Source organism: Rissa tridactyla, chromosome 5, assembly GCF_028500815.1.
Source record: "Rissa tridactyla isolate bRisTri1 chromosome 5, bRisTri1.patW.cur.20221130, whole genome shotgun sequence".
Taxonomy (NCBI): Eukaryota; Metazoa; Chordata; class Aves; order Charadriiformes; family Laridae; genus Rissa; species Rissa tridactyla.
The window spans coordinates 1922179-1939612 of record NC_071470.1 but is presented as its reverse complement, the minus strand read 5'-3'; the positions used below and the strand labels follow the sequence as shown (position 1 = coordinate 1939612).

The window sequence follows — 17434 nt, the reverse complement described above, 5'->3', positions numbered from 1 at the left end:
GGTAACACAGTGGTGCGGCGAGAACTTCATTGCAACAGTGCCGAGTCCTTCACCATGAATTCTGAACCCTGCTTCAGACTCACTGCTTTCTCAAACTCACCTACATTCCCAACTCATATATCTCTTAATGTCCTTCCTCCGACTGTTTTAAACTGTTCTACTTCAATGGACTGAACTTCAGAAATGGGTTATTTTCTTGCCCTCATCGATATTTTTACTTCTACCGATTATTTGAAATTCTTAGTTTTAAACCACTGATGCTTGTGTATATTCTTTCCAGACCACAGTAGTAATGCTGAACACCACTCTTACTACAACTCCCTGCAGTAGCTTTTTGTCTAGAATTTAAGATAGAGAAATCGCATCTTGGCTGTGGCAGGCGGCCGCTTGCTCTCTAATATTTATATCCCACTGTAAGTGTCCTCAGCTGGACCTGCCAGTTTCTGACTTAACTATGACTTTTGGTAGGTCATGCGCTGTCACAGACCTGTGATTCAGGATGTTTTCCTACCTCAGTCCATGAAATTCCAACTTGACAGTCTTCAAGACACGATGCAAAGCTCATCTCTCCTCTGATTTTAGATGAACACTGATTTAACAGACAGAATAGACCAGAGACAGGTTCATGCCTGGTTTTATGTAACAGCTTATTTGGAACAAAATTTCTTACCCTAACTTTTGATGGTGTAAATTCAGTCAGTCACAAATGATTTTTCAAATACATTGTTTGACATTTTCCATTTTTTTCTTTATTTTTGTCTGCTAGTTTAGTTAAAAAATTTCTTCTTAATGGTTTGGAAAGACTTAATTTATATTGTAAAGATGCTAAGGACACATTCAGAAAAGTGAAATAAAGTACTGCTCTAGGTCTGAAATTTGAAGATAGTTTAAATCCTTATAAGTGTTAGTAATATTTACCAATAGCTCACAGGATCAACACAGAATCATTACCAGGGCTAGTATTCTTGTTGGTAACTCTTCCTGGTAAAATATGAATAGACTAGAAGACTGGGAGGTTATAATAAATGTATTTTTTTTAGATATATGATTTTTTATACATTTTTATATAGAAATAAAGTTCTTCAGCAATGGGAAGCCTTCAATGCCTCTGCCTGCGAACAAAAATGTACAGCTTTCCTTCTTGGTAATTTAAAGTCACATAGCTTTCTGCTAACCACAAGACTATTGTAGCTCACTTCTGAACGCACCACAGTATAGAAGTTTTGCCAAGGTTAAATTCTTGTAATTCTACCAGTTAGAAAATGCATGCACGTATTATTCAAAATGTGAATAATTACTTCTAAATAATTACTTCTAATAATTACTTCGGTTACTTCTAAACAAAGGCATATTTAAGCACTTCTGAAATAGTGAATTGGCATTAACAGGACAGTGGGTAAATAAAAGAGATTCACATCCTTCCGCAATAGGCTTTTGACTAGAAGTCAGCACAAACAGAAAAAGCTCTTTATCTTTTTTGAAACTACGAAAGTCACAAATTGCTTTAGTTGCACCGTATATCACAATATTACTCACCATTCTATTGAAATATGTATTTACTGACTGTGTTGTTTTTCCAACATGTTGGCCAGCACTGGAGTTAGAGTTCCACACCAATAAAGACCTATTCTCCAGGCCCACGTGGCCGATAGCAGACTCTGCTCTCTTGGCATGCGCTGAGCACACTTTAGAATGTCAGTGGGAGTTCTGCATACATGTGGAGAGGAGGCTATAGGAGATGACATTTGCCATGTGCCTCTGAGATGAAAATTTTGCCCTAAGACAGTTCCTTCAGTAAGTTGTGGGGGTTTTTTTACCACCGCAGCAGTCACTTTTGTTTTAACAGAAAGCAAACCTCTAAGTCGATGTTAAAGAATAACATTTGCCAAGAGATCGTTTGATATGTTGTATTCTGCTTAAATATTAACATAAAACATTGGCTGAACAAAACCTGGTAGTAGTAATACTATTCTTTGAAAGATCCTCACTACTTTTGTTCTGATCTAGACTTGGTTACGCCGCACCCACTTAAACAGACCAATCTTAGAGTAGGCTCCAAATTATGACATTCCACATGCACAGCTATTTGTGTAGCTGACATTATTTAACTCTGCGATAATGGGCCTGGGTGTCAACAAAACAGAATTTGCATATAAAATGACATATATGAAAAGAACTTAATGTTTCCATTTCTTTGCTACTACTACTTTTGAAACATAAACTGGCTTGAAAGGCAACCTTATTTTCCTGTTCAAGAATGAACAAGAATGAACTAAGTGATTCACTGTGTAAAATTAAATTTTCCCTAACAAAATTTTAACAAAATGTTTTGTTCTGTTTTTTCCTGCGTTTGTTTTTCCTTGCTGTTAGCTTGGTAGCCACAAAGGAAACAGACAGCGCAAGATCTCGCAGCATGCCAATGTCGCCATCTGATTTCCTGGATAAGCTAATGGGGAGGATGTCAGGCTACGATGCAAGGATCAGACCAAATTTCAAAGGTAATTTCAAACCTAAACTTTTGGTATTTCAGTATTTATTCTCACACAAATAGAGTTTCTGGAACAAATATGAAAATGAAGAAGTACACTCACTGAACAGCTATGATGGTCCATTTCAGTAGCAATATGCTCTATTCCTGTCACTGTCACAGCTGCTAAAATGCGGACCTTTGGAAAATTTAACTTATCACTAGATTTGAATTGTCTAACACAGTTGTTTTTTTGTGTTTTGTTTTTTTTTTTCTTTTCTGAAAATGGATTCAAATTCCCACCTTGGACTACCATAGCCTGAAGCACTCCAGAAAGCAAAATTCTGTGAAAATGAGGCCAAATTCTCATACCTGCCTGATCCTAACCCTAAGGAAAAGTGTTTTAATGATCTGACCATCAGAGTCAAACTCAAGAGAGCCTATCTTAATTACCAAATCTATCACCAAATTAGATCCCTCACTCCTGTGCCCCCATTGTGCTTTGAAGTGGCAAACGGGACCGTCTTCCCTCTTGTTCCTTTCCCTGTTCTCAGTTCTCCACTGAAACTTCAGGTTCTCAAAGCTGGGAATTGTCTCTTTTATGCACTTGTCAAAAAGGAGATTCAAACAAGAAAAAGGAGATTCAAAGAAGACTGGAAGTCTGAAGTTTACGAATGCAATGATTATGTCTTCCGAGGGTGTTAGAATCATCGAATCATAGAATTGCTGAGGTTGGAAGGGACCTTTAAGATCATCGAGTCCAACCTTTAACCTACCCTGACAAAAGCCACTTCTAAACCATGTCCCTAAGTGCCCCATCTACCCTTTTTTTAAACACCTCCAGGGATGGTGAATCCACCACCTCCCTGGTGGTGGCCAGGGCATGGAATAGGGCAGCCTATTCCAATGTTTAATAACCCTTTCAGTGAAAAAATGTTTCCTACTATCCAATCTAAACCTCCCCTGACGTAACTTGAACCCGTTCCCTCTCGTCCTATCACTTGTCACCAGGGAGAAGAGGTCAGCCCCCATCTCTCTACAACCTCCTTTCAGGTAGTTGTAGAGGGTGATAAGGTCTCCCCTCAGCCTCCTCTTCTCCAGGCTAAACAACCCCAGCTCCCTCAGTCGTTCTTCATAAGGTTTGTCCTCCAGACCCCTCACCAGCTTTGTAGCCCTTCTCTGGACACGCTCCAACACCTCAATGTCCCTCTTGTAGCGAGGGGCCCAAAACTGAACGCAGCACTCGAGGTGGGGCCTCATCACCAGTGCCGAGTACAGGGGGATGATCACTTCCCTAGTCCGGCTCACCACACTGTTCCTGATACAGGCTAGGATGCTGTTGGCCTTCTTGGCCACCTGAGCACACTGCTGGCTCATATTCAGCCGGCTGTCAACCAACACTCCCAAGTCCTTTTCTGCCGGGCTGCTTTCGAGCCACTCTGCCCCAATCCTGTAGCGCTGCATGGGGTTGTTGTGACCCAAGCGCAGGACCCAGCACTTGGCCTTGTTGAACCTCAAGGTATGGTTAACACAAACCATGTTACCCAGGCTCGGGCATGCTAGAGTATTTAATGAAGGATTATGCAAACTATATTATTATACAAATATACAAACTACTGTACAGACAAATACCACCCATCCTAACATTTACGGTCTGGGAAGTTTAGGTAAATTTGACTATTCTTTTTTTAGAATGCAAAAAGTTCCAATAATATAGTGGAACTATATTTAACTCTATTAAATCAACTTATTAGACTTTAAAGTCTCCAGAATATAAGTATTTTTTTGAAAGAATAAAACTATTGTGATTAAAAATGACATTATTCTTACTTTGCCTTAGCTGCCTCCTCCTATCGTCTATCCTTCTATCCTCCTATCTCCTATGCCTATCTTGTTGAGTCCAAGAGGTTCTCTTAGGTCTAACATTTCACTATAAGGCGGGTTTTACTCCATGTTTACTACAAAAATTTTCCTTCGAGCAGACAGGCCTTTCTCCTCTAAGTCATCTGTCACTGCCTTTCCATCTTAATTCCTATTCAGCACTAAATTTTATAATTTGTTGACATCTCCAAGTCCCAGAAACTTGAGTGGTTGTGACTCTAAAGCCATTTCTATTTGTTGGTTTTGCCAAAATTTGCCCAGACTGATTCATAAGGACCAAGTAAGTTGTTTGTCAAATTACTTCCCATCAGGAAGCCATAAACAGTTGGTGCTGCATATATAAACTTATTACCCAGGATTTACTGCGGCTTGAAAGGCTTTGCTTTTAATAAGTTCGCAGTGCTGCTATTCCTCAGAAAATGATAAACATGCACTGGAAACTCAAACGCACCACTAAAGATTTACAACAGTGATCAATATCCCTTATGACCGTACAGAATAAGTCCCTTGGACTTTCCTTGCCAGAACTACTTTGATGAATATGCCAGCGCCTGGCTTCCTGGAGGGTTAATGTATCAAACAATATTTGCAAAATAATGCAAAACACTCTATTTCTAAAATTACTTCCTTATATGAATGGTAGCTCTTCAATTATTTTTGCTCCTTATCAAAGTTACCTTGAGGTGTTGCTGCAGTACCCTCTTTAGCGTGCAAACTGCAGGTTCAACCTAAGGTAAGGCTGTGCTGGGCAGAAGACGACCTCAGGCAAAGTGTAAGCACTGCAGTCTTTCTCCTTTCTTCTTTGGGTCTCCTGAAGTCCTACAAAAAAGTGTTTAAAAATGAGGAGCTTACAACTTAGCGGTTGCGTTGGGGGTTGGATTTTGGAGTTTGTCATGGACACTGTGCAATCAATCTTCTGATGGGGCTCCAGTGAAGAACAGGCAGATGGCTTAGAGATTACAAATTCAATATAGTATTTCTTGAACGTATAATTCAAAAGATTTAGAGCCTTGTTTTGCAACTATTGAAATTTAAGGAGACAAAACCTAATTTGACATTGTTCTTTTTCAAAAAGTGCACATTCTAAATCTTCTAGACAGCTATGCAGTTTGAACAAATCTGCCCAGAATGATTCAGATCTATCACTAAGAAGAAGTATCTCCTTAATTGACTTTGCCACTTTCTGGCTAGTTTTATTAGTCCTAGAACAATTGCTGGGACTTAATGCCTTTTTGAGTTTTTAATCTGGCAACAGTTTTAAAGAAACAAAATGAGTACTAATAAGAGAACCCAGACCATCATTTTAAATCACTTGTTCTTCCAGTAAAATTCCTATGTAGTCAAGCATTTTAACTACCATCTTTTAGTCATGATTAATCTTGGTCAATAACACATAATTACATATTTTGTATGAGTGCTCTGCTTTTGGATAAGGAATTCTGCATATCAGTTCTTGTTCAACAGAAATCATAGAGAAGATTCCGTGATTCCGTGAAGACCGTTGATACTTCTTTAGCTATGGAATACAACAGAAAGTTATGAACTTTTGTAAAGCCTTTATTCCAGTTGCAAAATATTCTTGTTTCCAGTACATCAAACCTATAGCAAGGCGTTTCTCTTACTCAGCTTTTCCACATCCCAGACCAATCTGTTCCTGAATAGATGGGAAATACTTCACTGTCTTTCAAATTTGGACACAATTATGTAAACCACGTGTAAAAATTGCCATGGCCTCAAGATGCTCAGGATTAACCTGATACAGAAGAGGAGTTATATTTTTAAATTACACCACTGATAACAATCTATTAAGGTGGAAATGTGGGGATTTACATAGGAAAGTGTAAAGTGTTCCTTGCCCTGGTGTTGCCGAACAGTATTCAGCAATCATTAGTTTAGGAACTTCTAAAGCCAGGACTTTACTGACAAAGTAATTTAGATAAATATTCTGATCACTTTTGGAAGCTGTTTATATTTTTGGCCTTTCCATTAATTTATGGCAATAAAATCTTCGTGTTTTGGAACAGCGAAAAGTATAGTTTTTTCTTTGCTTTGAATTTGGTGACTGTTTTACTGATTTTCTTCCCATGTGACATATTGAAAAATGGAGGAAAAGGACTAATTCTTTTTGATCTTTACAGATTTGTATACTTATATATCACTTCCTACCGTATCCCTTTTCCAATGTGAAGAGTCCTGTTCTACTTAAGCCGGTTTTCTGTGGCAGCACTTCGCAGATTTTGTTTGACTTCTTGAAATCTCTTTTCTCCCTAGTATGTCCTTTCAAGGTGGACAGAGGAGAAATTTTAAAGTATTTAAGATGGAAGTCCAAATTTTTATGTATTTCTTTGCATTCTCCTGTCTTTATTGATGACAGAGCATGCTTCCAGAGAACCGTCCTTAATTAATCTAGCCTCTCTTTCCTGCATGGAAACTGTTAGTTTGGAGCCCATCAGTAGGAATGCATAGTAGGGATTATTTGGCATCTGACTGACACTGATTTCCATCAAGCATTTTATTGACTGACAGCTCAGTATTCTGTGATTTTTCTGCACCTCCTTGCTGTCAGTTTTATATACAACCACCTTAAAAAATATTATACCAGAAGAAAATTATATTGCTATATCTTCTTTTCTAGGTTATTAATATTGAACTACAAAGATTCCACGCAGATCCGTGGGGGAACTCACCAGCAATCACCTCACACTTTGAGAAATGACTATTTATTCCTAACGTCAAATAACTTTCAAGCAAAAGACTTATAAGAGGACTCTATCTCCCTTCATCAAAACTAATACCTTAAAAACCCTTTGAAAAAAGATCATGTTGAAAAGTTTTTGAAAGTCCAAATAAACTATTTGAATTCATTATATATTGAAATTAAAATTAATATTTATTTACGTTAATTAGATTGCCTTTGTCCACACGCTCATCAGATCTTTCAGAAAGCTTCAGTAGATATGAGAGATGTTATTTCATCAAAACTAATATTAATCCATATCTCTTAATCATATTAGTTCTCATCATTTCTACCAGTTTGCCTGGTACGGAGGTAAGGTTTACAGGGATAAAGCTCATTGTCAATGTCATCCGCCATCATACCTAGAGTCTGTTTTGCGTTCTTAATTCAAGTTATACTTTCTGGACATGGTACACGTTTCCACTGATAAACATAACTGACACAGGTGATAGCTGACTCACAGTGATTCACATTCCCACAATTTTGCAAAGATTTTTATAACGTCTGGCTTGGTATCACCTCAGCCTGTCAATTTGTTCCTGTTCACTTAGACTGAAATGTCTTCTCCAATCCTCAGACAAATCTTCCGTCAGAATGGCTCCAGCATTTGACACAGCCAGCAACTGGAGACAAATGCTGCTACAAAGACTTCCTTTAGTTTTCCTGTTCTGACCTTCTTTACTTTCACGGATACTTTTATACCTTAATCATCTTCTCTTGACTTCACCTTCCAGATCTTGGCAGGATTCTATTTTTAATGCCTTGCAGATAGTTATCATTGTTAGCTTTGCTGTCTCTAGTGAGTTTCAGCACTATTTTTCCCCCGTCTTTAATCTATGTTCCACTTGCCCAAGTTCCTGTATTTGAATATGACTTCCAGTTTTAACAGCTTCATTTATGTTTCTTTTTGACCATGTTTTGGGAAGTTTTACTCTCAGCGCAGTATCTTTAAGTAATATCTAAACCCTATGCAAGCTGCTTTTAGCTTCTCCTTTTATACTGTCTTTAACTAGCTGTTGATTATTTTTGTAATGCCGCTTTTGAAATGAAGCATCAGCCCTATAGTGATTTAGGGCTTTTTCTTTATAAAAGCAACTATGTTTGTTGTTACAGCAAACGTACACTTTAAAGCATAATACAATTTTAAACAAGATTTTAAATGATGACAAGTATTACAACATGGAAGTGTTTGAAAGCAAAGCAGCCTTGCAAACATGTTATCTAACATAGCCAGGAAGTATAATTTTCTCCCTGACAGTTTTTAGTGACTCTGCCTTTGTTGGTGTCCCCGGCTTTTTATTTTTCCCTTGATCCTTTTCAGGAGTCGTCAATGTCAAGCCTTTACTGAATTCTAGAAAGGATTGGATATGCTCAACAGCTCTAAATAATTAACCAATATCAAAGTGGAAATAGTGTCAAAGTGACTGCAGAGTGGTACCTCCTTACCTGAGAATTCCGCTCCATATGTGGAATCTTCTGTATGACAGTGACTGAAGCACCCGTAGTGACGTTTTGTTGCAGTTGCCATACAGTACTTCAAAGCAATTATTACCTTGAGGAAAGCAAGCTGGATGTTCCAAGTTGTCTCCTGTTGGCAGAATGTTTTATGGACATTCTGATTCTTCAAGTTTTTAATATCAAGTTCACTGGTCACATTAAATTTTGCTAGCCGTAAGCCGCCAGCAGTGGCAGAGCAGCTCCTTACTTCAGCAACCCTAAAAGAGAAATATCACATAAGGGTTTGTAAGACCAGTCCTCAAATTCCAGATCTAGACCTTTATTATTATCATCAACTGCTTACACCTGCAAAAAGAAATGAGGTTCTCCAATTCTGAACGGGATTATTGATATAAGAATATCAATGATCAGGAGACAGAAAAACCTTGTGATGGAAAAAGTTTGTTTCCCCTGCACACAGACTGAAATTGATAAGAAATAATGGAGAAATAAGCATGCTCCACCATAATGCCGTTTTTACAGAGGCTTTCAGAGAAACAGAGACGATTCATTGTTCTGTTATCGTACTGACTGCTCTGCCGCTACTGATGCTTCACAAATGCAAGATAAGACAGAACAACAGTTGACTGAAGACCCATGGTAACAGAAAATTCAGTTTAAATAGATTCTTAACCATTTTGTGGATTTAAGAGAAATGAGAATAGAATCTAAGTCATTTTTTCTTATCCACATTTGTTGCTGTAAGCAGCAGAGATAAGAGCAGCAATAATATATTTCTGTTACCAGTGATGACAGATAACATTAAAAGTAGTAGCTGCCTTGAGTGAAAAAGGTCACATTTTCCCCTAATTGCTGTGAGAAGTGACATACATTGCTCACTGAAATGCACATAAAAATACCTTTATTATATATTTCAAATGGAATGTTGTTTTTTTTGCATAGAATCATCTGTGCAATTTTATAATGAACTTTCTCTCTCTTTTTTATTGTTAGAACTAGCCAGTCAAACAGTGTACCTTTAAAAAAATCAAAAGGAAAATTACTAGGATTCATTCAATTTAATTTTGCATTAAATTGGTTGTGAACGTAGCATTATTTCCTCCTAAGTCAATAAATATTGTTTCATAATGGTTTGTATTTTACAGTCACTCGATAAGCAATGATGCCGGAACAGGGAGTGGTGTTTTTCTCTTTTGCAGGCCCTCCAGTTAATGTCACATGCAACATATTTATAAACAGCTTTGGATCCATTGCAGAGACAACCATGGTAAGATATTTTACCTCAAACAATGTTTAAAGTTCAAGTTAAACATGTTCAATGAGCTCAAAAGCTAGATAGGGCTTCTCTTCACCTGGAACTAAACGAAGGAGGAAATCCACTTCTGAGAACTGACAGTGAAAACATTTAATTTGGCGATTGATTTTTTTTCTAACAGAAAATCTATCCTTACACCATCAAACACACAAGGAAAAGTAAAGCCAAGGGTTGGGATTTTTATTTTTCCATAAGTTTTATTTAGTGGTTGTAATGAACTCGCTATTTGCAATTAGACAGGTATTGGTTTCTACAGTGTTGCATCTTTCTAACCTGAAAAATGTCAATTCATTATGTTACTTTGTTAATAATATTTGATAATTTCATTATATACGGTGCATATGGGGATGTATGCTTTATTTTAAAATTCCATCTTCCATAGAGCTATTGCACAGAGATAACAGAATAACTAAACCAGTGATCTAGTATACAAAATTTCATTACAAATTCTAAGAGTTGGGTAAATATAAGTGGATTGCACGCTTTTTGTACATGTGCTTACAGTTTGTCTGTTAAAGAAAGGCAGAAGATAGGGTACAAAAAGACTAGAGATTTTAAGGTAATAAGAAGAAAGAGAGGTCAAAGTCTAAAGATAGTAAAACTAAATATTGAACTGTGAACTGACAAAAATAACTTGGATAATCCTATTTTAGAGGTGAAACATGTCTGCTTATAACTTGGAGCACAGATTTACTCCTTAAAATTTGGTGTGAGAGGACATATAGTCATTCTTTCTCCATAGAAGTGCCTTACATATTTTGAACAAAGGTAAATAAACACCTTTGAAAAGAGTTACATAGTAATTTGGGGACAGAGGGGGTTAAAATACAGAGAGATGAAAGATCTGTGGGAGTTTGTAAGATCCAAATATAGTAAATACTTTGAAATCCCAACAATTTCAAGGGTCAGGATACATACTTGGAATGACAGAACACAGAACAAAAATAATTGGTACAGCAAGAAAAAAAAAAAAAGGAAAAGAAGATAAAGAAATAATGCTAAGCAAAAGCTATCCTTCTGAATTACCAGTAAGAGCAAAAATGAGACCTTTGAATGTAGCCAAGGACCTGTAGTTAGGAAATCAATAACATAAAGTCAAATATTTATGCCCCCTATCTCCAAAGCGATATTCACAGCTGCCTGATCTTTGCTTGCCTTGGAACACAGTGGTAGATGTTACTGGGAGAGGCAGATGATTTTTTTTCAGGTAGAAAATCACTTTAATTTGTATTTGGGTGCCTTGCCAGACTGCAAATCCCAAACAGATTGACATGGCATCCAAGGAGATTTATTCAGGTTCAATCAGAGGATTAAGCAGTGCCCACATGATTAGAATAGGGCTCCACAGCTACTTTTTAATGGCTGTATTGGTGAAAGTGGTGCAAAGCAGGAGATAGACCACGGGGCCAGTAAAGTGCAAAAATCTAACAGTTAGATCACTATAAAAAGGATATACGGAAAACTGAAGTTGCTGCCACTTAAAAAAATTGTCCCAAATTTGGGAAGAGGATGCCTGAGTTCACATCTCAAGTGTATTTTCTCTCCAAAAAATGAGAATTATAAATGATACCTTTCAGTACAAGTTAGTAAGTTAGTACAATACTTCTATCTCACAACGAAATTACACTCTGTTCTGTGTTGCCTTGAAAGCCAATTAAAACAGTCGAGATAGACCACAACCTGATCTGTAACACATAGCTCCAGGGTAGTATGCTATAGAAAAAATGTCCACCGCTCATCCCCCGTCAACCGAGCAGGTTACTTTGTCGTAGAAGGTGATAAAGTTTGTCCAGCATGATTTGCCCTTGGTGAATCTGTGCTGGCTTTTCCCAGTCGTGTGCTTCATTGGACTTGTGATAGCCCCCAGGAGGATTCGTTCCATAACTAAGACTGATGGGCCTGTAATTTCCTGGATCCTCCTTTAAGCCCTTCTTGTAGATGAGGGTGACATTAGCCCTCCCCCAATCTTCTGGGATGTCCCCCAATCTCTATGACTTCTCAAAGATTATGAAGAGCAGCCTCACAACAACGTCAGACAGCTCGGGACACTTTCGGGTGGATATTGTCAGGGCCCATTGATTTGTAGGGGTCGAGCTCCTGTAACAGTTCACCCAACAACTCTTCCTTCACTGACAGTGGGCTTGTGTTTGCATCCACCTGGTTTTTTCTTCCGAAGGCCAGAGGCCTAACAGGGCTAGTAAAGATAGAGGTGAAGAGTTGAGAACCTTTGCCTTTTCAGCATTGTTGGTGACTAATTCACCTCTCCTGTCTAACTGTGGGCCAACACTTTCCTTCTGTTTCTGCTTGTTGCTTAAATAACTGAATAACCCTTTCTTTCAGTTTTTGACATCTCTGGCCAATTTAAATCCGAGATGAGCTTCTGCTTTTCTAACTGCATCTCTGCACACCCTGGCAATACTCTTGCAGTTCTCAATGGGTATTCTTCCCCTTTTCAGTCTCTGGTTCTGAGAAAACACTTCTATTCTGGTTTTGAGCAGACTCAGAAGCTCACAGTTAAGCCAAGGGGGTGTCTTTCTCCACCTACCTCCCTTACCTTTAAAGGGGATGAACTGGTTTTGTGCTTCCAGAAGAGTGCTCTGGAAAAACTCCCAGCACTCATTAACTCCTTTAGCCTCCCTGGAAGCTTCCCCCCTCCCATTTGAGCTCTGAGGGAGCTGAAGTTTTTCCCTTCTAAAATCTAAAATCTTTGCCCTAGTACTAACCTCCAGCGCGCTTAGCAGGATCCCGAACTCCACAATGTTGTGATCAGTGCAGCCAAGGCTATCACTAACCAAGACATTACAAAGCAGGTTTTCTTGGTTTGTGCGTAGCAAGTCCAGCAGTGCCTCATTCCTGGTTGGCACATCTAACATTTGTATGAGAAAGGAGTCCTCTACGCATTGCAGGAACTCGATGGATGACATATGAGCTGCCGTATTGTTCTTCCAACAAATGTCTAGCTAGTTGAAATCACCCATAAGAACCAGGTTCTGCTGACCTGAAGATTAAGTGGCCCAAATATTGCTTTGTTGGCCTTATCATCCTGGCTTGGAGACTGGTAGCAGATGCCTACTGTAAAATCCCCTTTGCAGGTGACCCCTCTGATCTTGACCCAAAGGCATGCAATAGGACTTCCACAGTCTCCGTGGTTGACTTCTATACGTTCGAGGTCCTTAACATAAAGCGTGACTCCTCCTCTTCTTCCCTGCCTGTCTTTAAGAAACAGCCGACAGACATCCATCACAATCCTCTAGTCATGCGAGTTGTGAGTTGTCCCACCATGTTTCAGTTATCCCTATGATGTCATAACTTTCTGACTACCAATTACATACATTCAAAACCTGGACAATTAAGCACAACCTTGACCTTAGGACAAATGCTGCCTTCAAGATGCTGGTATTCTGTTTATAACATATCCACTGATACAGTTCAAAACAGACTTTTGCTTATGGTCAGCAGCTGTTGACCTCTCGGAGACTCAAATCTTTTGCAGAAGAAAAAATGCTTTTGTGTAGATAGGACTTCCATGCGTGTATTTTATTAACTTTAATTCTCCCCAACACAGAAGATTAACATCTTCTGAAAAAACAGAAAATCTTTCTATGTCACTATACAATCAAAACCATCTTGCATTATTTTACAAACTAAATTTCTGCACTGTTGAACAAAAGCCAGTTCGCTGCAGTTCAGTATTTTACCAATTGTCCCTATTTTACCAATTGTATTTACTATAGACCTTAAAATTAGGAAGGTACCTATGTCTTAATATTTATTCTAAATCTTTATGCATAGAGTGACTTGATAGAACAATTTATTAAACACAAAAAGGACTTTGATATTCTTGATAAATGTTTTGTTTTTTTTTCCAAACTGTGAACAAAAGAGCTGAAGTAAGCAGCAAGTGCAAAATAAAAGCTGGCCACTAAGTGGTACGTTGAAGTCTCACTGGTATTTAAAACTACCAGATGAATAGTGGGATATGCATATAATCTATTAGCTTTAAAGAAGCCCGAGTGCAGCGAGGCAGGTCTTTCCCTGTGGCACTGCCAGGTTCTCTCTCCCTGTCTCTCTGGTTGTTTAGTTTTCTCACTGAAGACCAAAATCTTTGAGCTCCCTCTGCTGCCTCGGTTATGTATAACACGGTAAACAATTACAGAAATATAATGGGTTCAAAAAAACAAGATCGGCTGCAAAATAGACGGGGGCCGGCTTTACATTACTGGACTTTGTAGTTCTCCGTAGGGAAGAGGAGTTCGTCAGTGCGTGATGGGAACTGACTGTGTGCAGCAGGAATCAGCTTTTGGGCAAGCAGATGCTCTTAAACTCATTCACAGCCAAACCAAAAAAAGTAGCTTAATTTGGTTTACAGCTTGTTAACTCTGTAGATTGCTTTTTTCTTTCTGTTTTCTTATTTTACACATTTCTTTCAACCTCTTTAGAGGGTGGGTTACAGTTATTTCCTGTTCCCTTTCTTCGTCTCAAAAAGCAAACCAGACAGTTCATAGCGGCGAAAAAGGAACGCCACCTCTTGCTGTGATTACGGTCGAACCTGTTGTAATTTTAAGTGATCATATGAGGAACTTAATTTATGTCACGTATGCTCTGAGGAGGGGAAAAAAAAAAAAAGTAAAGCACATAATTTAAAACTCCCTTAAACAATCTTCTGTTATCGGCACCACTTAGAGTCCAGCCTTGCCAATATTCCTGTTATTGGAGGAATGGCAGTACCCTATCTGTACCATATTCACGAAGTGAAGATTTCACACTCATCCTCTGGCCCAATAAAACTTTTATTGCTTTGAACATATAAAGGAAAACCTAGATTCAGTCTTCCATTTTTTACATGTTGCTACTATTCTTTTTTTCACCCAAGGATTTAGAAATCTTAAATACTAGTAGGAGATTTAAAAAAATATTTTAAATCATTTAAATGATTAAATAACATAAGTAACATAAATTTCTCAACTGAAGTTTTTTTATTTAAGATAAATAGCAATATACCTAAGCACAGTTAACCTTAAAAATCTGAGAAATCAATCAGACTGCTTGGTCATATGAAGTTAAATGTACATTCGCAATATGGGAACCATATCCTACAGGAAACTTAATCATTTTTTTTATTGGTGCATTGGAACTTAAATTTCAGGTTTTATCACAGCTTCCTCAGAAGTTCCTTACAGGGTGTCTCTCTGTAGCTCCAGCTGTGCTCAGCTTGTGTTTGCACTGTACCTCCTGGTGCTAAGAGATTTCCTAGTCGTTAAGAGCCGTGTCGCATACAGACTTGGCAGTCGCCAACAACAAAAAAGGAAGAGATTATTCAGTTTCACAGGGTGAGAATAACATCAACACCGACATTTTCATGTACAAATATTCAGAGACAAAATACTGAATACATGAAGCAAAGGCGACGGAATAGTTAAGCTATGGAGCAGATAGTAGGCCATCCCAAATAGCCTCCTTTTATTCTAGTAAATATGACTGACCAACTTCCTTCAAGGCTTTCTGAGTTTTAAAGGTCAGGAACAACGCTTTGATCTTAATGTAGATTTACAACAATATTTACAAAGTATGTATGAATATGCTTAGTATAACGCATGTGCTAAAAGCGCATTGAAAGGGACACTCACTGAGAGACCTGATGCAAATGACAACAGCGGAGACAACTAACACATTAAAAAGTACACGTCTCCTACTTGTTCCTGCCACATTTCTGCTGATGGGTATTGACTCAACCTGAAAAACCTGTATTGTCCTGAGTATCGTTAGGAAGCAGGTGACAGACCTTTCTGTGCTCCCAGCACTAACGAGATTATCTTACATTTACAAATAAAATGTGCTTTTAACCTACGTTAACCCATTTTTAAGCCATCATAATAATGTCTTTCACGAGTCACAGCTCTAATTTCATTAGCTTCATCTTTTTTTCAAGAGAGCATTTCTATTTATGTTCTATTCTACCTATTCTAGGTTGTCTTTAAATAGAGTACTTGAAAGGAGCGTTCACTTGTAGACATTGCAAAGCTTAATGCTGAAGAGTTTCACCAAATATTTTTCCTAAGTGAATCATTTAGATGATTATCTCAAATAGGAGGAAATATATGCCTGCCTTTGGTGAAAATATGCTGAAAAAATCTTTGTAACGGATACAGCAATGTGTTAATACTGAAGAGACGGGCAGAAATATCTAACATTGCATAGGTTTTGTCTCAGATGAGTGAACATGCGATAAAGTCCACTTTACAGTTTCAAAATTAGAAAAAAAGCATTCTTTTTTTTTTTCCCTATTTGAGAATTAACTGCCTCCTTTCAAGGCACAGAGAAGTCTTGTATGAGTTTGGAAGGTGAATTATTTAACGTCCTTTATCTTATCATAAACTTGTCTCTGCCCCCTGAGCCTGGGTCACAGACTCAGGAGTAGGCAGAGGTGTTTCCAATTCTAGCGGGTCTGCAGCTGCACGGTTTGTTACATGACCAGGTTAACCCATGCAAATCCTTTGCTGAACCAGCATTCTAAGCAGACAGCATCATTCCATCCTCCCCAGATACAGCACCTATTTTCCATATTGCGTGGAAATTCTATAGGATGCAACCAAGAGTGATTGAAAAAGCACATTGCGATGCATACAGCGTAGGTGTTAGCAAACAAATAGAATCACAGGATCGTTTTGGCTGGAAGAGATCTTTCAGATCATCAAGTCCAACCATTAACCTAACACTGCCAAGTCCACCACTACCCCATGTCCCTCAGCACCACGTCTGCCCGGCTTTGAAATCCCTCCAGGGATGGCGACTCCACCACTGCCCTGGGCAGCCTCTTCCAATGCTTGACAACACTCTGGTGTAGAAATTTTTCCTAATGTCCAATCTAAACCTCCCCTGGTGCAACTTGAGGCCATTTCCTCTTGTCCCATGGCCTGTTCCTTGGGAGAAGAGCCCGACCCCCCCTGGCTACCCCCTCCTTTCAGGGAGCTGTAGAGAGCGAGAAGGTCTCCCCTCAGCCTCCTCTTCTCCAGGCTGAACCCCCCCAGCTCCCTCAGCTGCTCCTCACCAGACTTGTGCTCCAGACCCCTCACCAGCTCCGTTGCCCTTCTCTGGACATGCTCCAGAACCTCAATGTCTGTCTTGTGGTGAGGGGCCCAAAACTGGGCACAGCCCTCGAGGTGGGGCCTCACCAGTGCCCAGTCCAGGGGGACGGTCACTGCCCCAGTCCTGCTGGACACACTGTTCCTGACACAGGCCAGGATGCTGTTGGCCTTCTTGGCCACGTGGGCACACTGCTGGCTCATTTGTTTTCAAATTAAAGGGGAAAAAAGGACCCATGACAGATGGTTTTATAAGCTGCAATGGAAAACATTGGTTTGTGCAGCTCTGCTCTGAAACTTTTAGTCTAGGATAACTTTTTAGAAGGGAATCTTGCAATTCAGACACTGTGTGGTGGAAGATATCAGGTAAGACACTGGATGGTATCACGACAGCATAATGAAGCAGAGAGGGAGAAGGAGAAGTTAGCGAAAGGTAGCACAGCCAGCTCCCATCCATCTCACCAAGTTACAAGGTGTGACATGGTACCAACTTT

At 39.0% G+C, this 17434-nt stretch overlaps 1 protein-coding gene across 2 annotated transcripts in view; it reads left to right on the top strand.

Annotated features, from left to right (window-relative positions):
• Positions 1–17434, top strand: part of GLRA3 (glycine receptor alpha 3) — an 84434-nt gene that overhangs the window by 14373 nt on the left and 52627 nt on the right. The window contains exons 2-3 of one of the 2 annotated variants that reach the window (XM_054203906.1): positions 2371–2498; positions 9743–9810. In XM_054203906.1, coding sequence (XP_054059881.1) covers positions 2371–2498; positions 9743–9810 — 196 coding nt within the window. Of the gene's footprint in view, positions 1–2370; positions 2499–9742; positions 9811–17434 lie in introns of those variants that run through there. The other variant, XM_054203907.1, reaches the window with a different exon arrangement.